This window comes from Siphateles boraxobius, unplaced genomic scaffold (assembly GCF_051911475.1).
Source record: "Siphateles boraxobius isolate OS27281-9 unplaced genomic scaffold, OSU_SipBor_1 140, whole genome shotgun sequence".
NCBI classification, from domain to species: Eukaryota; Metazoa; Chordata; class Actinopteri; order Cypriniformes; family Leuciscidae; genus Siphateles; species Siphateles boraxobius.
Window position 1 is genome coordinate 432,562 of NW_027508745.1, and position 22,931 is coordinate 455,492.

At 43.8% G+C, this 22,931-nt stretch overlaps 1 protein-coding gene across 1 annotated transcript in view; it reads left to right on the forward strand.

The window, feature by feature from the left end:
- The window catches only part of LOC143738229 (glycylpeptide N-tetradecanoyltransferase 1-like), a 30,607-nt gene extending 8,574 nt beyond the window's left edge, over positions 1-22,033 (forward strand). The window contains exons 9-12 of the mRNA XM_077230250.1: positions 21,032-21,202; positions 21,299-21,466; positions 21,652-21,789; positions 21,910-22,033. Of these exons, the coding sequence (XP_077086365.1) occupies positions 21,032-21,202; positions 21,299-21,466; positions 21,652-21,789; positions 21,910-21,930 (498 nt within the window). The 3' untranslated portion in view covers positions 21,931-22,033. The remainder of the gene's footprint in view (positions 1-21,031; positions 21,203-21,298; positions 21,467-21,651; positions 21,790-21,909) is intronic.
- The last annotated feature ends 898 nt before the right edge of the window (positions 22,034-22,931 follow it).

Below are 22,931 nucleotides of genomic sequence, written 5' to 3' on the forward strand. Positions count from 1 at the left end.
GTTTTTTAAACAGAAACAGTGATGCGTTGAACACACTGTTCTGATGACGCAAGAGTTGCAAATATGGCAGCTGAGAAGGCCATTCTTTGTGTTCTTTGTGAAGAATTTTCGGAGCCTGATGAAGTCGGTATAAATATGTGTTTAATACTACAAAATATGCCCGATGTTACAGTTACTGCACTTGCCGCCCAGAACACAAGAGAACATCCCAATCGAGTGAAGGGATTGCTGAAACTGAAATGGAACCGTAAAAAGTGAACAGTTGGATCAACCTAAAAAAATTACTTCAATTGGTAACACCTAAAAAATTTACGTTTTCTCAACTTAAATTATCACGTTTAATCTACTTCATTTCACTAGGTCAATCACACTTAAATTATTTGAGTTCATTCAATCCTATTAAATAATAGGATTGAATGAACTCAAATAATTTAAGTACATTAGTCTGACTTAATTTCATTGCATTCCAACTTAAATGTATTAAGTTTTTCTACAGTTGGATCAACTTAAAGGTGCAATGTGTAAAAATTTAGAGAATCTATTAACAGAAATGCAATATTACATCCATAACTATGTGTTCAGTGGTGTATAAAGAACTTACTTAAAGGGTAACTAAACCCCTGGTCAAAGCCTGACTCCACCCACTGGCAATATTTTAAAAATGCTGGAAAAGTGGGCAGACCCCAGCGGAGAGAGAGGGGACGAACCGAGGGCAGGTGTGAGCAGGGGGGTGGGGGGGGGGGGGGGGGGGTGCACCTGAGACCCGCAGTGACAGCTCTGTCAACTAGCTAAAATGGAGTGACGCAAGTAGCTTTGCAACAGAGCGGCCATTTGAAGTCGAGAACTTTTCTTCCCCACCTTCACCTGAAGTGGAGGAGGGTGAATTGTCTGTGGACACCAGCTCAAACTGCGGTCTTAACTCCCGCATCGCGATCGGCATCCGATTATTCTTATATTCAGTCATTTTGAGGTAATTTTTTTCCAGGATTATTATTACTATTACGTTTATTATATTTTGCTGCTATGTGAAAAAAATAATCAGCAAATCACGCCGGCGGGTTTGTCGACACCAGAGGATTAACTTTAGCCTAATAAGAAGGAACATAAATTGTGATTAAAAATATATGCTCACTCACATCATGACGCCGCTGCGGTGGTGGAGTTCATGCAGGATTGGAAGAGGTATGAAGATCAGCGTTTGGCAGCGCGAGCTGTGTGGAGAAGCCCATTTCCACCTCCATTGCGTTGGAGAAGCAATCCCACGTAAAATGCAGGTTGCACACTGGAGCAATAGGCGAGATTAACTACCTAGGCTACACGAAATAATCTAAATAACTATATAAATGCTATGCTAACTAGATGCTAATATATATATATCCTGATCGTTTTCAATACGATCGTAATTCCAACTCCTGACTCGCTTCAGTAGTTTTGACGGAACCAGATGCTTTTATAGCAGGGGCAGCCAAGGGCGTGGTGAGCTCGCACCAAGGGCGTGACAGAGCGACGTCAGAGAGTATTCTACGTCAGAGAGTAGGCCTACCCCTACTGCAGGAGCTTTCCTTTTAACCTGAAGAGGGCAGCACTCAGAAGTTTTTACACCATATATTTGAAAATTAAAACACTTTATACCCAAATGTCAAAAAATGTACTCGAATCAATGAACAGCATTTTATGAAGCTCCATTTTTACAGATAATTAACTAAAAAAGTTGTTTTATGCCTGGCTCACACTACAGGAGTTTTAAAATCCTAACCGATTTTGAAATCTGGTTGCACCTCACACTTAAGGAGAATCTTTGCAGATTTTTTTCCTTCAAATCTTAAACATGCTCACACTACAAGATTTGAAAATCGTGGCGCATCACACACTAGAAAATGTTAATAAGATTATCATGCCAGATATGATTCCACCATGATCACGTGATCTCACGCAACAGATCGGAAGCGGAAAAGTGGATGTAAACTAAATATCTGTCCTTCAGATCAAGTCATATTTGAAAAATATGCAGTGACCAAGGAAAGCGAAATCTTTAAAAAAAATAAATCATCCTTTTAACATTTAAGGATATTTCTAATGAATGGCGTCATCTCTATGAGGTGACGTGTCAGCTCCAGCGTTGCCTTGCCCATGCACCGGAATGGGCAGCTGAGCCTTATAAAGTGGAGCTCAAAGTTAAAATTAAATGTTAAAATAATTAACAGCTTGTTTCATTACATATATATTAGAATGAATCCGAATTTCTTTGTTAATTCAACGGAAATGTATGACTCACTCAAAGGCAGTCTCTTGCCGCCACCTAGTGGCCTAACTATGTAACTGGACTGAGTGACAGCCTGTCTATAACACGGAGAGACGAGCCTCTCGTTTGTGAGATTACAGGATCGTAACTAATGGCGCTTTTCCACTGCATGGTACGGTACGGTTCGGTTCGGGTCGACTCGGCGCGGAACGGTTCGGCTCGCTTCGCTTTTCCACTGCGTGGTACGACTCGACTCGGTACGGCACGGTTCGGTTCGCTTTAGCTCGTTTGCTTTTCCACCGCAGTTAGTACCCCTTCAAAGTGGGTGGGACTGATCGTTATTTGCGCCGCCTCTATTGCCATGACATCATCGTAAACGCGCCAAATTTCAAACGCAAAACACAGGAACAATGGAGCCTATCGAGGGGATGGTGTTCCTGATTCTCGGCATGTGGATGTTTTTAACTGCAAGACGGAGAAATGTGTTTAAAATGAGGCTGATGGCAGAAAAACAAAATACTGCTAAAAAAAACAAAAGAGTCTGGGAACTCTTACAACGAAGCGCAGATGACGACATCACTCAGTTTGCCCGATGGCGCACTAGGGTAAGCTAATCTTGTTTAGGGTCTCAATCCTGATATAGTCACAAAGCATATAATGAATTTAGCTGGCAATATTATGTATTAAGAAGTGTAATCTGTGTATTTCAGATGTATCATATTTCGCAAAGTCGCCGCCACAGACCATCTGTTTGGACGTTTAACAGAGCTTCTGAGTGGTGGGATGTGATTGTTCCTGGTTTTACAAACACGCAGTGGTTGGAGAACTTTAAAATGTCGGAAGAAACGTTTATCCATTTGTGCAACAAACTGCGTCCTGCGATGGAGCGACGGGACACAAACTTCCGCGTGTGTGTACCTCTAAAGAAGAGAGTAGCCATTGCACTGTGGAAGCTTGCAACCGGCTCTGAGTACAGAAGTGTTGGACATCTTTTTGGAGCAAGCATTTCAACTGCGTGTCGGTGTGTTCAGGAGTTCTGTGCTGCAGCAGAGACGTTGTTGGTACCTGAAAAAAAATCGTTTTCCAGATCTGGAGAGGTTTAAAGAAATGGCTGCCTACGTTGAGAACAGATGGGGACTCCCACAGTGTATTGGTGCTATTGATGGATCACACATACCCATAATAGCACCACAACACTATCACTGTGACTATTTCAACCGTAAAGGCTGGCACTCCATCATCCTTCAAGGTATTGTGGATGGGAAGGGACTTTTCTGGAATGTTTTCACAGGACTGCCTGGAAGCCTGCATGATGCTCGGGTTTTGAGACTGTCCACGCTGTGGGAGGTGGAAAGCCGTGGAAACCACATACCAGCTAGCACCAAAAACATTGATGGGGTGAATGTTGGCTACTACATCCTTGGAGACTCTGCCTATCCCTTGCAGAACTGGCTCTTAAAACCATTCATATCTGGACGGCTGACAGCGGAACAGCGGGTCTACAACACGAAAATATCCAGAGCACGTGTAGTGGTTGAAAATGCTTTTGGAAGATTAAAAGGAAGATGGCGTTGCCTTATGAAAAGAAATGACTGTTCGGTCGACCTTGTGAAATCTATGGTGCTGACATGCTGTGCTCTACATAACCTTTGTGAGAGTCATGGAGAGGCCTATGAGAGTGCATGGGATCCACCTTCAGCAGCAGAACCTGTGCTGGCACTGCCACAGCCTGTAGAGGAGGGGGGCAGGGATGTCCGTGAGGCTCTGATGCGTTACTTGAACAGTTGACTATGTCTGTTCTGTAAAGTGTGTGGTCAATAAACTTTTGTGCAGTATTTTAAAATGTTCCCCTTGCATATTTCTTAACCCCTTCCACGGAAAAGATCACAGATCATTTTAGTAAAACATTTCACCACTCGTTAAAACATCACACTCTTACTTGATCTGGAAAAACTTTCCCTCATTACAAAGATTTAAGACTCCAGCTTTGATATTTGACCACTTTTATGATAAATCTGCTTTGCAGTGACATTAAATTCTTGATCTATTCCAGGAGTGTGAAATTATTAATTTGTAACATTTGATATTTTGAATAGGAATCATCTCTCATAATGCAGTCAATCATGTTTTCTCAGGTTTATTTGTGTTCACTTACATGCAATATACAGCATCTGGAGAAATAATTATCACATGTTTTTTAAATATTTATCATACAGAATAATATTTCTATTAATTTTATGTCATAACACTATTTTAAACCGTGACTGGAATCTGATACAAATACTCGATGGTGGTTTAAAGTGAGTTTTAAGTAAAAGTGTATTATTAATATTTTATATTTTGTCTAAATGTAGCTTGCTGATACCTGTTGCTTTAATCCACCTGCTGGAAAAGCTATTCTATTACATAATTCAATTTGTTAAAAGAATTCACGTAAGGTCCCAAAAATATGTATAAGGTCCCAAAAATATGTATATATTTTGTTTTTAAACAAGACTTAAAATAATAGGTGGATTTTGCATGTATAGTAGGATGACATGGGTGTCGATGGCTAAGCATAATGCCAGAATAAAGGCTATAATGGCTGAATTCAAACAAAAGAATAACGATAAAAGAATAATGAAGATTAAGTCTCATACCGGCAGAGGTGTGAAAGGTATGTCTATTGACTACAATAAAGCATGAATGGGACAGTTCTCCTCACCCGACATTAGTCAATAGACTGTAAATGGGTGTCTACAGGGCAATAAAATATTTGATAAGAATCTAATCAGCCTTCTCTTAAAAAAAACTACCCATATATACTCCACAGCATGGATATTTTTAAGAAATCTTCAGATTTAAAATCTTTTTTAAATCAGATTCAAAATTCAGATCATGCTTCCTTGAGCTTATATATCTCAATATTAATAACAGTCTGATTAATTCTGAGTCTTGAACTGTAAACTCTTACTTCTAGACTTGGCTTTCTTAATATATGTTGGTTATGTCTCCATTCAGAATAGATTATATTCAAGTGGGGCATACATGACGCCCAGCATAAAAAGGGTGCTACTCATAAGTCACAGCAACCCCTTTTTATTTTGGGTGTCATGTATGCCCCACTTGAATATAGTCTATTTTGAATTTTAAAGGTATAATTAGCTATATTACATGCTAATGAAATATTAAAGCATTAAAAAGGAAAGTACACGTTTAACAAGTAAATTTTATTGAAGAAAAATGTAAACAGATCAAACTTCAAACAAAGTGCAAATATATTTACTGAAAAAATAAAATATATAAAGACATATATAAACAAAAATTTAAAAGTAAAAAATGTACACCAAGCGAACTTGACATTTTGTGCAAATGTATGTAGTGCAAAAAAATCAATATATATATATAAAATATAAAGACGACATATATAAACACAAATTTAAAAGAAAAAAATGTACACTAAGCAAACTTTAAACGTCGTGCGCAAACGTATTATACAAAAAAATTCAGAGAAAACAAGTTAAAAATTAACTATTTCTATGAATTATGGACTAGAGAGGTTTTAGTCGGGCAGAGAGGTCTGTTGTTGCCGGCCACTCATCGCCTGTACAAGCATCCCCATGACGTTGAGGAAGGCTTGATTGAATGCAGCCGTTTGTGCATTTTCCTCCGTCCTTAAGGCCGCTTCCTGCTCCCTCGCTTGCCGGGCCTCATCGATTGCCATCTGCAAATGGAGCTCCCTCTGTGCCCGGTTCAGTTCCTGCTGTTGAATATCAGCCACCTGCATCTCTCTTAAAACAGCTAGATGCTCCTGATGGTGCATGCTCCTTTTCCTCTTGCCTAGATACAAAGGAAGAACAGTTATAATTGTGATTTTTTTTCTAAAGGTAAAAAAAAAAAGGAGAGTAAAAATAAAGCTAACAGAATCACATATCAATTAATTTATGAAATAACTGTTCATTAACAACCCTTACATGATCTACAGTGTGAACTAATCACAAAGTTACAGTAGCTAGCAATAATGTATTTATGGTGAGCAACAGGATTTCATGATATATCCAATTTTATTTGGATATATGATTTATCCAATTTTATACATGATTTATCCAATTTTACTCGTCTAACAACGAGGTGGCCGAGTCCAGGGCACCCTCTCTCCCATTGCTCGCAGGTCGTCTTCCGTAGATAGCGTCCATTTGGTCGAACCACTTCCACGTTCTCCTGTTCGCACCACTCCGGCCGTTGTGATCCTTTATGGTTCTATAGTCACTCTTAAGTTTTTTTAATTTGTCCCTACACTGTTTGTAGGTCCGGTAATAGCCGTGTGCGGCTAAGAGCTGAGCTACTTCTTGGAACACTTTTTCATTCCGTTTTGCCCCATCCAGCTCTCGCTGGATCCGCTCCTCGGCAACCAACGAGAGGAACGTCTGCACCTCGTCCACTGACCACGATTCAGCCATTTCTTTTTTAAAGTTTTGATCTCTTTTTTTTTCAAGAAAGTAAAAAACAGATGCTAACGCGTTGGCTGTTGTCTACTGGTTATTTAAATCTAGCGGGTTTAGTGTCTCGTGTGGCAAATCCAATGACGCTGGTAGTGACGATTCTATCTGACCAATCAGTGATCTGCAGTGTTTTTACGTCACATTTTAGTACCGGTACGGTACCCTTGGAACCTCAACAGACCAGGTACCATTTAAAGCGAGCCGAAGCGAGCCGTACCGTACCGTACCATGCAGTGGAAAAGCACCACAAGTGAGCCGTACCGAACCGTACCGTACCATGCAGTGGAAAAGCGCCATAACTGTTGTATAACAATGATCTAACAAGCTTGTGTCAGGTTTATGTTCTGTTATACTATGTGGACCCTTATTTTGACACTGTATCTTCTGTTTACTCCACTTTCTTTTGTTTCGGTTTCATTACTTCACCACGACAGCCCTACTTGTTTCTTATTGGCTATTGTGACAGTACTGACGTAATCACAATCTTGCTCATCCCGATAAATATCAAACATGTTTGATATGATCGGGGCGAGCCCGATTTGTGTGAGAGCAGATCGGGAGGTGCAAGATTCGATCTGTGAACGCCTCACATTACCAGATAATCTGCGCCAAATATCGGAACCGATCGAGGTCCTCGACAAGATATTTTCTCCGATTCTCGGTAGGGGGAAATCGGGCATAAATCGGCCTAAAACTCCTGTAGTGTGAGCCAGGCATTAGAATGAGGCATTTATATCTACATAGGCGCGGGAATCCCCTTCTATGAAGGTCGACATATTGTGACGTCATGTTTCTACCGTAGCCGACAGCGAACAAACAGCGTTACAGAGCGTGTTTCGTCACTACATTGAAAGAGAAGCCGCATAAACACAGTGAGTAGTGACTTTTCCCTTGTCAGTGGTGTAAAATATGTAGTTGGATTGTTTCATGTAACTTAACTCTTCTCCCTCGCTGTGTTATGGCTTTGCTATGTGGGGATAAATGAGCTGGTTACGTTCGTGAGACAGCTGATTAGTACTCTTGTCATTGACCGTAAAACAGTTACAGGAATCACCAACCCGTCGATCTTGGAAGCATTTTAAGTCGATCGAGTTTCCAAAATCCGAGAAAAAAAGCCTATTGTGTGTAGTAAATGGTGTCTAGGGGATGCGAGGCGCGCGCGCTGTTACAATCACGTCATTTTTGCCGCACGCACCTTTGGGCTCATGCGGACGCGTCGAGTTTAAACAAGGCTTTACGCTTTAACCAGCTCAGCCACAGTAACAGCTCATATTAGCCATCTAAACTTTTACTACCCTGTTAGAAAAAAATATAGTTGCATAGTTTCATGTGGTTCTTCTCCCTCGCTGTATTATGGGTTTGCTATGTGGGGAGAAATGTGCTGGTTACGTTCGTGAGACAATCAACTAATTACTATTATTATATTATATATTAAGACCCTTGATCCTCACCTGACTATGGCTTTGTAAACTTTATCCATGATGTGGTTTATAATGGACTGTGGTACAGAAACTTGGTTTACTCTGGCTATTCTCTGCCGTCTCAGACGACGATGTTTGTCCCGTTTGAGACACAGTAGCTTCTTCGAAAGGGAGGGGTGAGCAGTGGGCTGAGCCCTTAGTGTAAACTCGCAACCGAACCGCTAGATGTCGCTAAAAGTCACACACTGCACCTTTAAAAAAATTACTTCAATTGGTAACACCTAAAAAAAATGTTTTCTCAACTTAAATTATTATATTTTCTCAACTTAATTTCACCAGGTCAGTCACACAAGACTCAAATTGCGTTAGAAATATTTATTAGCATTAATTCATTTTATACGCCATCAGTATTTTTCATATTACAAACTTTGAGAAATCATTACAAACTGTTCATATTTGTTGTGCCAATGAAATTTCATTTACTGACACACTTAACATCCATTCCATTAACAGTCTTTTTGCAAAGTTGTTTTTGCACAGCATTATGCTCAAAACTGAGCCACTAATACATTTATAAAAATAAATATAAAAACATAGTGGTTATCCCTATGCCCTAAAAACAATTAAAGGGATAGTTCACCCAAAAGTGGTTCAAGTGGTTCCAAACTTGCATGAGCTTCTTTCTTCAGCTGAACACAAAAGATGATGTGTTGAAGATTGTTGGTAACCAGACAGTTGACAAAACCCATTGACTTCCAAAGCAGGGGAAAAAAATACTGGAAGTCAATGGGTACCGTCAACTGTCTGGTAACCAACATTCTTCAACACATATTCTTTTGTGTTCAGCAGAAGAAAGAAACTCATGTAGGTTTGAAACAACTTGAACCATTTTTGGGTGAACTATCCCTTTAATATATTCTTAAAATAGAACCATAAGTGTATAATAAGTGCTTTAGAACACCATACAGGTAATGCCCTAAATTTTAAGTGAACCAATCAACTACAGATTCGAACATACAACTACACATTCATACTAGACATATGAATGAACAAATGGATAGTCTACAAACATAAGAAAACAAATTAAACATCCAACTAAACCGGAGACATTCTTTCAAACACAGACTAGACATATGCACATTCAAATATTACTGCAAGTTCACTGTAGTCTACTGAAAAGACTGAACTTTTGGTGACATCTTGGGCTGATCAAGCTGCAAGAGAACTTTCTGGAATACCTCGAATGTAAAACGAAGCTGATGTGAACGAAGGCAGTTCATTCAAAACTTTAACACCCTGGATGACGACACCTATATCAGCCGGTGGTTTGTGATGTTCTCCCCCCTCCTCCGAATAACATACACCGCTATGGTGAGGTGCTCCAGCTCACCCTCGCAAACATCTCGCTGGTTCTCCTAAAGTAGTGTACATTAAAAAAAAACAAAAAAACATTTTGCGTTCATAACTACAAAACACAAATTTAAACTTTCTGAAAAATAAAATCAAAATAGAATAGTCGGAATTTCAACTCACAAGGTACTCCTTGATGAGGTCTTGAGGATTTCCCCCCAGGAAAACGATGAGGGCCTTCAGGACACACTCTCTTTTCACGTGAATGTTTTCAGTCTGTGAAAAAGCAATTGTGATTATTTTTCTTATTTTTAAAATTCTGAGTAATCTGTAATAGAGAATCAGATTTCGCCGAGGATGGCAAAGGACAAGAAAATATAAACATTTACAAAACTATAAAAGTTTGTATTAATGACTGGCCAAAGTATATATAACACAGAAGTATACAAAAATCAGATATATTCAGATATACAGTAAACACTGATGTCTATGATACCGTTCAAAATAGAATATTGTTTTCTTCAGTATAGCAGCTTTTTAGCTGAAACCGTAGTCCTCTGTGGTTCATATAATGCAAGTCAATGGCTTTTGAGAGTCAAAAGAATAAATAAATGTATACACATGGCTCCAGACAACACATCGAGGTCTTATGAACTGAAACGATCAGTCAGTGCAAGAAACAAGAACATTATTAACATGCAACATTGCCATGAACACACTCAGGGCCGTTTGCTGAGGCTGTTCACATGTAATCACAAGTAATAATGTTGTAAATAATGTTCAGTTTTTTGCATAGAACGATCGTTTGGCTTCAATGAACCTTAAACCTCAATGAATCATCAGGACCCACAGGTATTAATTTTGTTTTGCCTGTATGTTTTTTTTGTGACTCTTTTTGACTTGCATTATATATTAATCACCATGGACCACAGTTTCAGCTAAAAAAAAAAACTTCTTTACTGTTCTACTGAAGAAAAAAGTCACCTACATCTTGGATGGCCTGAGGGTGAGTAAATTAACAGTATTTATTTTATTTTATGAGTGGACTATCACTTTTAAATTGTCCATTTTGATTGGGTGGTTATGATAATTTCAAAGCTATAAAACAAGTATTTAACAATTAAATGTTACTGTTAAACATACTGTGACTAAAATAAGATTGTTTATGTTTAGTTGATATTCATGTAAAACACAGACATACCTGATCCAAAATTTGAAGAATTTCTGCATTACTTAAATTAATAGAAATTACCATGTATAGCAATTGTCGTCCTCAGTTGTCAAACATGAAAAAAGCTTTCGGTCCTAAGGGGAGAAACATTTTGTAGTATTTAACTTAAGTGGCAGAAAATGATTTGCTACAGGCCAAGTAATTAATTCGTTTTGAAAATACTATTATTTCTACAAAAAAATACATTAATTTTCTACTAAAGAAAACGTCTACGGTTACGTATGTAACCCTCGTTCCCTGAGTAGGGAACGGAGACGTTACGTCGGATGACGACGAATGGGGTTTCGCTTAGAAAGCCTATCAACTTCGAGTATTACAAAATGAGGCACGATGACGACGAATGGGGTTACCAGTCTAATCACGCCACCTTCTCAGCTGTCTTCAGTGCCCTGCGTAAATCGAGATCCCTGTCGAGACTGGACGAAGGACTCCATTTAACACACGAAAACCAAGGTACACTGGGAAGCATATCCCAAGCTAGGGGAAGTATGCAATTAATGCCAGCCCGGAGGGGGGGGGGACTTAGAGAATACACATATGACCCGAAGGAGCATATGGAGAACACTGGGGTATCCAGCCGCAGGTGGAATATTTCAACCCCAGGGGTGGCAAGGTGGCTTGCCAAGGGAAAGACACATGCTCCGAGAGGCTTACAGTGGAAATACACATGTGGGGGTCGCTCAGGGGAGGGACCATGCACACGGGAGGCACCTAGCCGACGCACAGGCAATAGACACTGGCGCCAACGTCAGGAGTGCTGGAGGAACTCGGGGCTTTCGGGGAAGCTCACCTGAGGAGAATATTGCCCGTATCCAGTCCGTGGAGTGGAATGGCGAGCAAGCGAAGACACCTGAGCGGGTCCAGTACTAGCTGGTTGAAGCGAGTACATGAGAGGACACTGGCTCCACTCGGAGATTGTAGAAACTGGCGAATGTGTTACGTGTCGCCCAGCCTGCAGCTCTGCAGATGTCTGTTAGCGAGGCGCCATGCGCTAGAGCCCAAGAGGATGCCACACTCCGGGTGGAGTGAGCAGTCACACCAAGGGGGCACGGTCGACCTTGCTGCTGGTATGCCAAAGCAATGGCGTCCACTATCCAGTGAGACAACCTTTGCTTGGAGAGAGCCTTTCCCTTCAGCTTCCCACCATAACAGACAAAGAGCTGGTCTGAGGTCCTGAAACACTGCGTCCTGTCTACATAGGCGCGGAGAGCGCTTACTGGACAGAGCAGTGCCAAGGCTGGGTCTGCCTCCTCCGGGGGCAGCGCTTGCAGGTTCACCACCTGGTCCCGGAAGGGAGTGGTAGGAACCTTGGGCACATATCCAGGCCGGGGTCTCAGGATCACGTGAGAGCAAGCCGGCCCGAATTCCAGGCACGCTTTGTCAACGGAGAATGCGTGCAGGTCCCCTACCCTCTTGATGGAGGCCAGAGCAACCAGGAGCTCTGTCTTCATAGACAGGAATTTAAGCTCGACTGATTGCAGTGGCTCAAACGGAGCACTCTTCAGGGCAGTTAGAACCACTGAGAGGTCCCAAGAGGGAACGAGAGGAGGGCGAGGCGGATTTAGTCTCCTCGCTCCTCTCAGGAACCTGATGACCAGGTCGTGCTTCCCCACCGACTTACCTTCGATGAGGTCATGGTGTGCGGCAATAGCGGCAACATAGACCTTCAGGGTGGAGGGAGACAGCCTTCGCTCCAGCCTCTGTTGAAGGAAGGAAAGCACAACGCTGATCGAGCATCTCCGGGGGTCTTCTCGGTGAGAAGAGCACCAGCTGATGAAGAGGTTCCACTTCAACGCATAGACGTGTCTCGTGGACGACACCCTAGCGGAAGTGATGGTAGCCACCACCGCTGGTGGTAGGGAACTCAAACCTGCCTCGTCCCGTCGAGGAGCCACACGTGGAGGTTCCAGAGATCGGGACGAGGGTGCCTTAGGGTGCCCTGTCCCTGAGAAAGAAGGTTCTTCCTCAGAGGGATCGGCCAGGGAGGTGCTGACGCGAGGAGTACTAGTTCGGGGAACCAGGTCCGGTTGGGCCAGTAAGGGGCAACCAGGATGACCTGCTCCTCGTCCTCCCTGACCTTGCGCAAGGTCTGCGCAAGAAGGCTCATTGGGGGAAACGCATACTTGCGGCCCTGCGGCCAGCTGTGCGCTAGAGCATCCGTGCCGAGCGTGCCCTCGGTCAGGGAATAAAACTGGGCGCAATGGGTCGAGTCGTGGGAGGCAAACAGATCTATCTGTGCGTCCCCAAACTGGTCCCAAATCAGCTGGACCGACTGGGGATGGAGTCGCCATTCTCCAGGGAGTGGCTGAAGCCGTGAGAGCTCGTCGGCTGCACAGTTCAGCGCTCCGGGAATGAAAATGGCTCGAAGCGACCCCAGATGCTTCTGACTCCATAGGAGGAGGTGGCGGGCGAGTTGTGACTTACGGAGCGAGCGTAGACCACCTTGACGGTTGATGTACGCTACTGTGGCGGTATTGTCTGATCGGACTAGTACGTGTTGACCCCTGAGCAGCGCCCGGAAGCGGTGCAGGGCAAGGCGTACTGCCAACAACTCGAGGCAATTTACATGCCATAGCCGCTGGGGTCCTGTCCAGGAGCCCGCAGCAGCATGTCCATTGCACATGGCGCCCCAGCCCGTGGTGGAGGCATCTGTTGAGACAACAACATGCCGGGAAGCTCGTTCCAGGGGGACACCATGCCCACCTCGGGACTCGGTCGCGAAGCCAAAGCTGAAGCGGTCTCATATGAAGCAATCCGAGCGGCGTGACCACGGCTGCAGATGCCATATGCCCCAGGAGCCTCTGAAAGAGTTTCAGTGGAACCGCACTCCTGCCCTTGAATTGTCTCAGGCAAGTCAGCAGTGACTGCGCACGCTCGCTCGTAAGCTGCGTGGACATCGCGACCGAGTCGATGTCCATACCGAGAAAAGAGATCCTCTGCACGGGGCAAAGTTTGCTCTTCTCCCACTTGACCCGAAGGCCCAGACGAGCTAGGTGCCAAAGCACTAGGTCCCTGTGTTCGCAAACCTGATCTCGAGAGTGAGCTAGGATCAGTCAGTCGTCGATATAACTCAGGATGCGAACCCCGTGTTCCCGAAGGGGAACAAGGGCAGCCTCGACGACCTTCGTGAAGATGCGAGGAGACAGGGCTAGCCCGAAAGGGAGAACCGCGTACTGGTATGCCTGCCCCTCGAAAGCAAACCGGAGGAACGGTCTGTGTCGAGGAAGAATGGAGACATGAAAGTAGGAGTCCTTCAGGTCGATCGCTGCAAACCAATCCTGGGGCCGTATGCATTCGAAAACGCGTTTGGCGGTGAGCATCTTGAACGGCATCCTGTGAAGGGAGCGGTTCAGCACACGCAAGTCCAGGATTGGCCGTAACCCACCGGTTTTCTTGGGGACAATGAAGTAGGGGCTGTAGAAGCCGGACCTCATCTCGGCTGGAGGAACAGTCTCGATTGCACCCTTCGCCAGCAGGGTGGCAATCTCTGCTCTCATGATGGGGGCATTGCCACCGACCAAAGTGGAGCGGACTCCCCTGAAGCGGGAAGGAGACCGTGAGAACTGAATCGCATAGCCGAGCCTGATGGTCCGCGCGATCCAGCGGGACAGACGGGGAAGCTCTAACCAGGCTCCCAGGAACTGAACCAGCGGGACCATGCGAACCACAGGCGTCCCCCCGGAGGGGCAGCGAAGCGGAGTAACTGGCCCAGACGTGGACGGCATAGCGGCCCGGTGTGGGGGCACAGTTAGCAACCGCGCCCTGGCAGAGGGGGCCAGGGGAGGACCAGGCTGGTCGTCCCGCGGGGGCCTGCTCTGCCAGGGGTCTGGCGACAGAGGGGAGCAAGGGCGAAGCGGTCCGTGGACGGCACGCCGTGTCAACCGCCTCTGGGACAGAGGGGGGCGAGGAGAGCACGGCTCGTGGCCGGCGCTCTGTGTCGCCCGAGAACTCTGTGAGCTCAGGGAAGAGGGGATTGTTTCTGTCTTTAACCAAATTAGGGTGCTGCCCACCCATGGGTGAGCAGCGGGGAGTAGAGAACAAAATATTCTCCTCCGGCCCTCCACCGGGGGAAGGAGTGGTCCTGCTACCACCTCCTGAGAAAAAACCATCATCCCTGAGCAGCCCGTCTCAGGAGCGCCGCTTGGCCCGGCGTTTAGCGGGGGGTGGGGCAGGAGAGGGCTGAGGCGCCTTCTTGCGGCTTCCTCCGCGACCGGCCCTGGGTGGATGCTGCTGCGTCGTCCGGGCGGGAGGGGCGGGAGCCGCTGGAGGGCGCCCTCGGCGGGAAACAGGTCGAGGCGTCTGCCCGGCCGGCTGGGTGGAGGCAGCAGCGGGCCGGCGGGGCAGAATATGTTTGATGGCCTCGGTCTGTTTCTGGGCAGTTGAAAACTGTTGGTCAAAATCTTCAACTGCACCGCCGAAGAGGCCGGCCTGGGACAAGGGGGCGATAAGCAGACGGGTCCGCTCCGCGTCCCGCATGTCAGCCAGGTTCAGCCACAGATGTCTCTCCTGGACCACAGCTGTGGACATCACCAGACCCAGGGAGCGCGCGGTAACCTTCGTCGCCCGGAGAGCAAGGTCGGTAGCGGCGCGCAGCTCATCAAAGAGCCCTGGGTCTGTCCTACCCTCGTGCATGTCTCTGAGCATCTGGGCCTGGTAGACCTGCAGAGTGGCCATAGCATGCAGTGAAGCAGCCGCCTGTCCCGCCGCCCTGTAAGACTTCGCCACCAGGGTCGACGAAAATCTACAGGCTTTGGATGGGTGCTTAGGCTCGCCCCGAGAAGAAGCACTCTGAGGACATAGTTGCATGGCAACAGAGCGTTCAACCGGGAGAAGCCCAGTGTACCCACGGGCAGCTGCCTCATCGAGGGGAGGAAAGGCGGTTGAGACCAGCGAGCGGTCCCGATGAGACAGGGGGGTCTTCCAGGACTTTGAGATCTCATCATGCACATCCGAGAAGAAACGTATTGGGGTTTGCCGAGGACGAGGGTTGGCGGTCTTACCCAAAAACCAATTGTCCAACCGCGAGCGCTCAGGACAGGGTGGTGGCCTCCACTCAAGTCCGATGCTCGCGGCTGCCCGGGAAAGCATGGCCGTCATCTCTGGCTCAGACTCGAGCACAGCCGTATGCACACCGGAAGGTGGCAGCTGTGACGAGCCCTCACTTCCAGAAGAGTCAAATCCGCCTAGTGATACTGCAACAGACATGGCATCTTCCTCTGCAGCTTCAACTGAAGCACGCGGGCCACCAGAGGGTAGACCCACGGGAATCAGCAGTTCGCTAGCGGGCACCGTCATTGAAGAGGGGGGCTGGGGTCGCGGACACATAGTCGGCGCCTTGTTCCAGACCGTAACCCTCAGGTCACCCTGGCCACCAGCCGCAGGGCGGGGGGTGGATGAGGGGACTCTCACTCTTGCGAGTTCACGGAGTCTCGACCGTAATGACGCGATGGTCATGTTCCCACAGAGAGAACATGAGTCATCCACGAGCGCTGCTCTAGCATGATCAATGCCCAAACATACTATGCAACGCTCATGCCCATCAGAGTCCGATACCAATCTGCCGCAACCAGAAGTACACGGGCGAGACATCTTTAAAAAGACGTGCCACGTGTAAGCTCTTTTTGTGAGAGAAAACTCAAGTGTTGAAGCACCCGGGGAGAACGTACCGACTGGCAGACCACTGCAACAGATTAGCAGGAAGCACGCTCTCGCCGTAGATCGCCGTCACACCAACACTCGAGGTACTCGTTTGTAAAGCTGACAATTCAGAGATGGCTTGTGGAGAGAAGAATACACTTGACTCCGAAGCGAAAACATATCTGCTTGCTGCCGGCTTCCTCCTTTTATACCCACGAGGTGGGACGGAGTCACGCCATGCAAATTCCGCAGACCCATGGCATTTCTTTGCCATTGGCTCGTTTTGTAATACTCGAAGTTGATAGGCTTTCTAAGCGAAACCCCATTCGTCGTCATCCGACGTAACTCGGAGTGACAACGAAGGGAACCCTGTTTTTTTTTTCCTGGATGAAACACATCCAGCTAGGCGATGAAACATATATAAAAATGTATTCGTTTTTATGTGTTGTATTCATAGATATTTTTAGTTTCGTTTTATTCTCCCACAACTCGCACACAGAGTGAGTGCATTACCGCCCGCCCATCACATTTAGTCCCGCGCCGCACTCGTTGGGAGTGCATGTCTCTAGATCAAGGGCCCGGCCCGAGGATAGTGACGGGAAATATCGACCCGACAAGTTCGGGCTCGGGCAGAGGATCTAAACTTTAGAGCTGATTGAGGCGCACCAAATTACTTTTATCACAGACTTTCAACATCATTTTGGGCAAAAAAAAAAGCGATGAATAAATCAGAGCTAACGTTTCAAAGACAAATAAAAGAACAGACAAACATTACTTTAAAAGCAAACTCAATAGGCTAACGTTACTACAGAAATTCAAATTCAAGCATTTTGTCCCGCTCCCCGAGCTCCCAAAGCATTTCCAATAACTTATCTCGCGTGGCATAGACGGTTAAGGAGGCATCAATTTTAAAATAAGTTTATAAAAATACTCTCAAGATCCAAACTGAACACATTTTTATAAAACAAAGAGTAAATACAACATCCTGTATCCATAGAACATTATTCAGTAACGCTATTTCGCAAACGTACGTTCAAAAATTCAGTTAATTACGATTTCGTTAGTATTCATGTTCACAAACAACATTAATTAACTCATAAACAACTAAAACACACGTCCAAAAGTTGCATATTCGAGTATATTAATTAAAACAAACTTCCAACCTACCTTATTCATCCGAGTGCGAGAGAAAAAGAAAATGGTGGGTGAGCAGAAGTTCCAGACAGGCTTGTGCGTCATGATGTCAGAAAAAAAACGTCTGACGCGGGGGTCCATAAAGGGAAATTATACTTTGGGTGAAAGTGAGATATTTGAGTGTCAGTGAAATTCTATGCGTTCAAGTTGAATGAGTGTACAATAATCAATTACGATTAGGAAAGCAGAAATAAGAAGTAAATAGACTCAAATAGTTCTAGTAATCCAATTTACACCCATATTCACTTTTTAATTCAGACTAAAACACATCTATTTAGCCTCATATACTGACTTATTTGTAGTTCATACTGTTTTAATACCCTGCATTTTCTGTATTTAATACCTTTGTATATTCTCATTTTTAGGAAAAGCACTTAATTACCATTGTTTATTTCAATACCAAATGTCACTTGCAATGAAGCTAAAAATATAAACAAATACATCATTATGTTGATATCCTATATTTTTACAATAAAACTTACGACAAACATGTCTTCTAATAACCTCAGTTGTTGCGTATACCGAGCTGCATCGAACACATTTGTAAATTACTTTCCTTGAACCCATTGTGCGAGTTCACTTTAATACCGCGTGCTTTATACACAAATCCGGCGAAACACGGAAGTAAACCAGCACCGCCATTACTGCGTGCCTTGCTGCTAGCAGAAGTAGCGTTGGTCCCGTAAGCGGCTGTGCAGATGTTAGCTGTGCGAAATGTTATTTGTATGTAGTTTTTTAGTACATATGCTGTCCAGTGATGCCGGAAAGAGCGTGTTGTGTGGTTGGCTGATTTAATAACAAATAAAACCGTTAGTGAAATTCACAAACCTTTGTGAACCATTGACTGCCCATGTTTACGGCCATACGGATTACACAGAGTTCCTGGCGCGGGCGGTAATGCACTCACTCTGTGTGTGACTTCTGTATGCTGGAAAATCCTCTAATTATAACCAACAAAGTGTATATATTATGAAAGATTCATTGTGCAATCAGCTTCATTGATAATAACAGAGATGTGTGAGATCGCGATGAACTGATGTCAGCTTTTTAGGAATTATTAAGGGAGCATTCAGTCATGCCAAACCATGCACGCAGTAGCCTGCTTGCTTTTATGTTAAATTAACAGTGGTTTGTGTGTTAATGTTTTAATAACAAATAATTTATCAGGAGCATTTATGCTGATGTGTATGGTGGCGACACGTAGGCTAACTTGAAACTATTTGGAGGTACAGAAAAAAAGTCTATTTAAGGGCGGGAGAAAGTAAAGTAAGTTAGTTGCAGGGCTCAAGTGTCACGCATTGAGCGTGACAGTCACTCATTTCGGTCTTTTGTCACGCTCTTCCGCCACACATTGTATTTCTCACGCTGAAAAACTATTTATAATATGTAATATGCCGCAGCGCCCAAAATTTCTCTGGCCTCAGCAGGAATCAAGCGCGTCTCGAGGAAGTTCATGAAGTCGTGTCCTCATAGGCTATAGGCAAATAAACAGCACGAGCGTCACACGTGCTTCAGCGTGTGTGTGTGTTAAATGAACTGTGCGTCGACTGCACCATTCATTCACACAGAACACTTGGATTCATATTTAAATAGTATTATTGCAGAGTATAGTATCATTACAAAACAATGGTAGGGGAAACACTGAGTTATTTGCAGCTTGTGAACATTTTAGCAACACAGCTAGTAATTACAGCGTTCGGTTTTATTGTTGTCATCAATTAATACACGTCTCAATTACATTACATTTGGCTGACGCATTTTTACATTAATACATTATGTTGTCAATAAATTACCTTTATGATCGGTAAGTTTTGGCCACTACCTGACATCATCTACCCAATGTTCCCTTTCACCAGACATTTTCTTTCATGAGCAGGATCCACTTTCATTGAAATGTCATTAGAGGGCACCGGCAAGTGTCACACCGTCATGCTTAGCAGGCAAGCAGTAATGGCGGCAGGCAATATGGCGGCGCCCAGAGTTCGCGGCGGACATGTTGCTGCTGATTGGACTGCAGTTCTGACACACCCACCAAACAAGAGAAAACGTATCTCAAACCTCGTTGCACACCGGTGCACGCCGTTTCCAGGAAACATGACGTTCTACCCGGAAACTGTAGCAAAACGTTGCGCACCGTTTTGAACTTGAACGTGCCCCAGGTCTCTCTGTAGGCAAGGGCGTGGTGAGCTGGTACCTGCTTATATCATGCAGTACCACAACATCCAGTAGGAAAATTCAACTGCAGTAGCCACCGTTCAACCTGAAGAGGGCTGCACTCAGATGTTTTTACACCATATATTGTAGAATTAAAACACTTTATTCTTTATTTTTTTCTCTCCTTATTGATGATACCGCAGTTTTCCCCTCCCCTCAGGTCAAGAGTCTGGGTGTCATCCTCGACAGTACACTATCTTTTCAATCTCACATTAATAGCATCACACGGTCAGCTTATTTCCATCTCCGTAATATCAACCGTCTCCGCCCCTCCCTTACCATTGACTCTGCTTCCATCCTTGTTCACAGCCTGGTTACTTCGCGTATTGACTACTGTAATTCTCTTCTTTTTGGTCTCCCTCATAAAACCCTACATAAGCTCAAGTTGGTCCAGAATTCGGCAGCACGTGTTATAATCAAACCTCCCTTTACTCACCATATTACTCCTATTCTTCAACAATTACATTGGCTACCGGTTCAACGTAGAATTGAGTTCAAAATTCTCGTGCTTACTTACAGGGCCATCCATAATCTTGCTCCTCCTTACATCTCTGATCTCCTCCATGTTGTTACCCTGTCCCGCACTCTCCGATCCTCTTCTTCCACTCATCTCTTTGTTCCTTCTGTCCGCCTCAGTACTATGGGGAGGCGAGCCTTCTGCTGCTCTGCACCCAAACTGTGGAACTCTCTTCCATCTCACATTAGGAACATAAACTCGCTCACAGAATTCAAATCCATACTCAAGACTTACCTGTTCAAAATATCTTATTTACTGTGAAATATCCATTGTCCTGTTTACTTGTATTTGTGCTATGCTTTATGTTTTATTTTATTCTCTTGATTAATTTGACAAATTCTGGTGTTTTTTTACTTTGTACAGCGACCTTGAGTGTCCAGAAAGGCGCTTTTAAATAAAATGCATTATTATTATTATTATTATTATTATTTATAACCAAATGTCAAAAAATTTACTCGAATCAATGAACAGCATTAATAAAGCCCCAGTCTTACATATCATTAAATAAAACATTTTGTTTTAGGGGTTAGTTACCCTTTAAGCAGTGGATCTCAAACCTTTTGACTTTGAACAATATTTTTTACAGGTTTATTTCATTTTAAGTTCATATTGGTTCGTTTCCAAAATAAATAAATAAATACAGTGGAATTGTCTTTGTTTTGAGTCCTTTTGAAGATGTGAGAGAAAGTATGCACATCTTTTAACTACACTAATAATCGCTCTCTTTATTTTCTATAACAACAGACAACAAATACTACTGGCCTTCGCCCCATGACTGCGCAGGATGTGCTGGTGGTTCAGGCCCTTCTGAGAGAGCATCTAAAGGCTTTTCATGTCTCTCCTGTTCTGACCCTGGAAGATGTTGAGCACTGGCTTCTGCCTCAAGATGATGTGATTGACACATATGTTGTGGAGGTCAGTATGATAAAAAGGACCTTTCAACTCTCTCATTCAGACATCTACAGTAGCTGTCATGTGCTACATTAATGCCACTCATATGTCTTTATGCAGAGCATGACCGGTACAGTAACTGACATGGTGAGTTTCTACACTCTTCCCTCTATGGCTCTGAACCACCCTGTGCATAAAGGCCTGAAGGCAGCCTGTTTTCTCTACTGCATCAGTGAAGCCACCCCGCTGCTGCAGCTAATGGAGGACACCCTTATCATCTGTAAAGCAGTAAGTCAAAGGACATATCAACACAATACAGCTGAATATATCGATTGTGCCTCGTATGAAGATATTTACTGCCCATCTGTCACATCCAAACTACCCTGCCTGACCTATAGAGTCATTATGCTTCTTTTAGTTGTATAGCTTGTTCTGGTCTCATGACTTAATGTGCTGTCCATTTGTCTGTTCAGAGGGGGTTTGATGTGTTCTCTGCAATGGATGTAATGGATAATAAAGCTTTTTTGGAGCCACTTAAATTCAGAATGGGAGAGGTACACAAGCAGTATTACCTCTACAACTGGAGATGCCCTGAAATATCCTCAGACAAGGTAATCAAACATTCTGTGATAGTTTAAATTTCTTCTTTTCTTTTTTCTTTTGAAGGTTTGAAGGAAAAGTTAAAATTAAAATAGATTCAATTGACTAATACTGTGTATTCTATGTTTCAGGTGGGTGTTGTGCTGAAGTAATAGCATTTTGCGCCAAAAATGTGCAGTGAAATGACATAAGCACAAAACTCAAATAGCACACTTTTCTTAAATATTAAATAAATCCTCATTTCTCAATCAGAAATTTGCATTCATGTGTTTATTTAATGAACAAGCATTGAAAACGTTGTTTAAACTCTTGCCAATAAAGATCTGTAATGCTTATTTGGATTTTACAAAATTATCTTTAAAATACAGTATTCTAGTTTAATTGCTTTGAATGCACAGAAAACCCTAAAACTATAGTACTTACATCTGTTTCGTTCAAGCTGCCAAAACTGGGTTACTAAGACCTATTCAAATGTCTGTGTAACATATAAAAACATAATGGAGAACTTTATCAATATTATAAAGAAAATAAACATGTGGAAACACAAATGCAATTGTGAAATCTGAAAAGGAGGAGACATAATGATAATGTGAGTAATAATACATCTCTGATCTGTTTCGCTCATTTGGAATACAGTGAATAAATAAATTAATTTACTTTAATTATAATTTGTGGAACAGATAAGGTGCTATATGGAATAATATTCCGGACTATATATATTTAAAAAAATCTTGGTTACATGTAGGATTTGAGGGCGAACCAAACACAAATGAATCTTCCAGGTGATTCGTTCAAACATAATTCCACACAGAACTCAACACTCCTGACCCCCAAATCACCAGTCTAATCTAGGGCCATAAATGGAGTGGGCTCCAGCCAGTCCCAGCTAAGAACTTTATGACCATGAAAGCTTCAAAGAGATGTGCCCAACTAAAGGAAGAACATTGTCAACGTTAGTTTGGAAAAGACTGATTGGTTCAGAGATGGCACGGCTCGAAACACACCAAGATAACGGCAGAGGTTGTTTGAACCCATGACAAATGATTTAAAACAGACCTCCTCCTTCTTAAGGATCTCGGAATGACCCCAGGGTTGAAATCTCTTAAAATCACAGAGACTGAGACTTTACATATAAAAAATACATAAAATCATC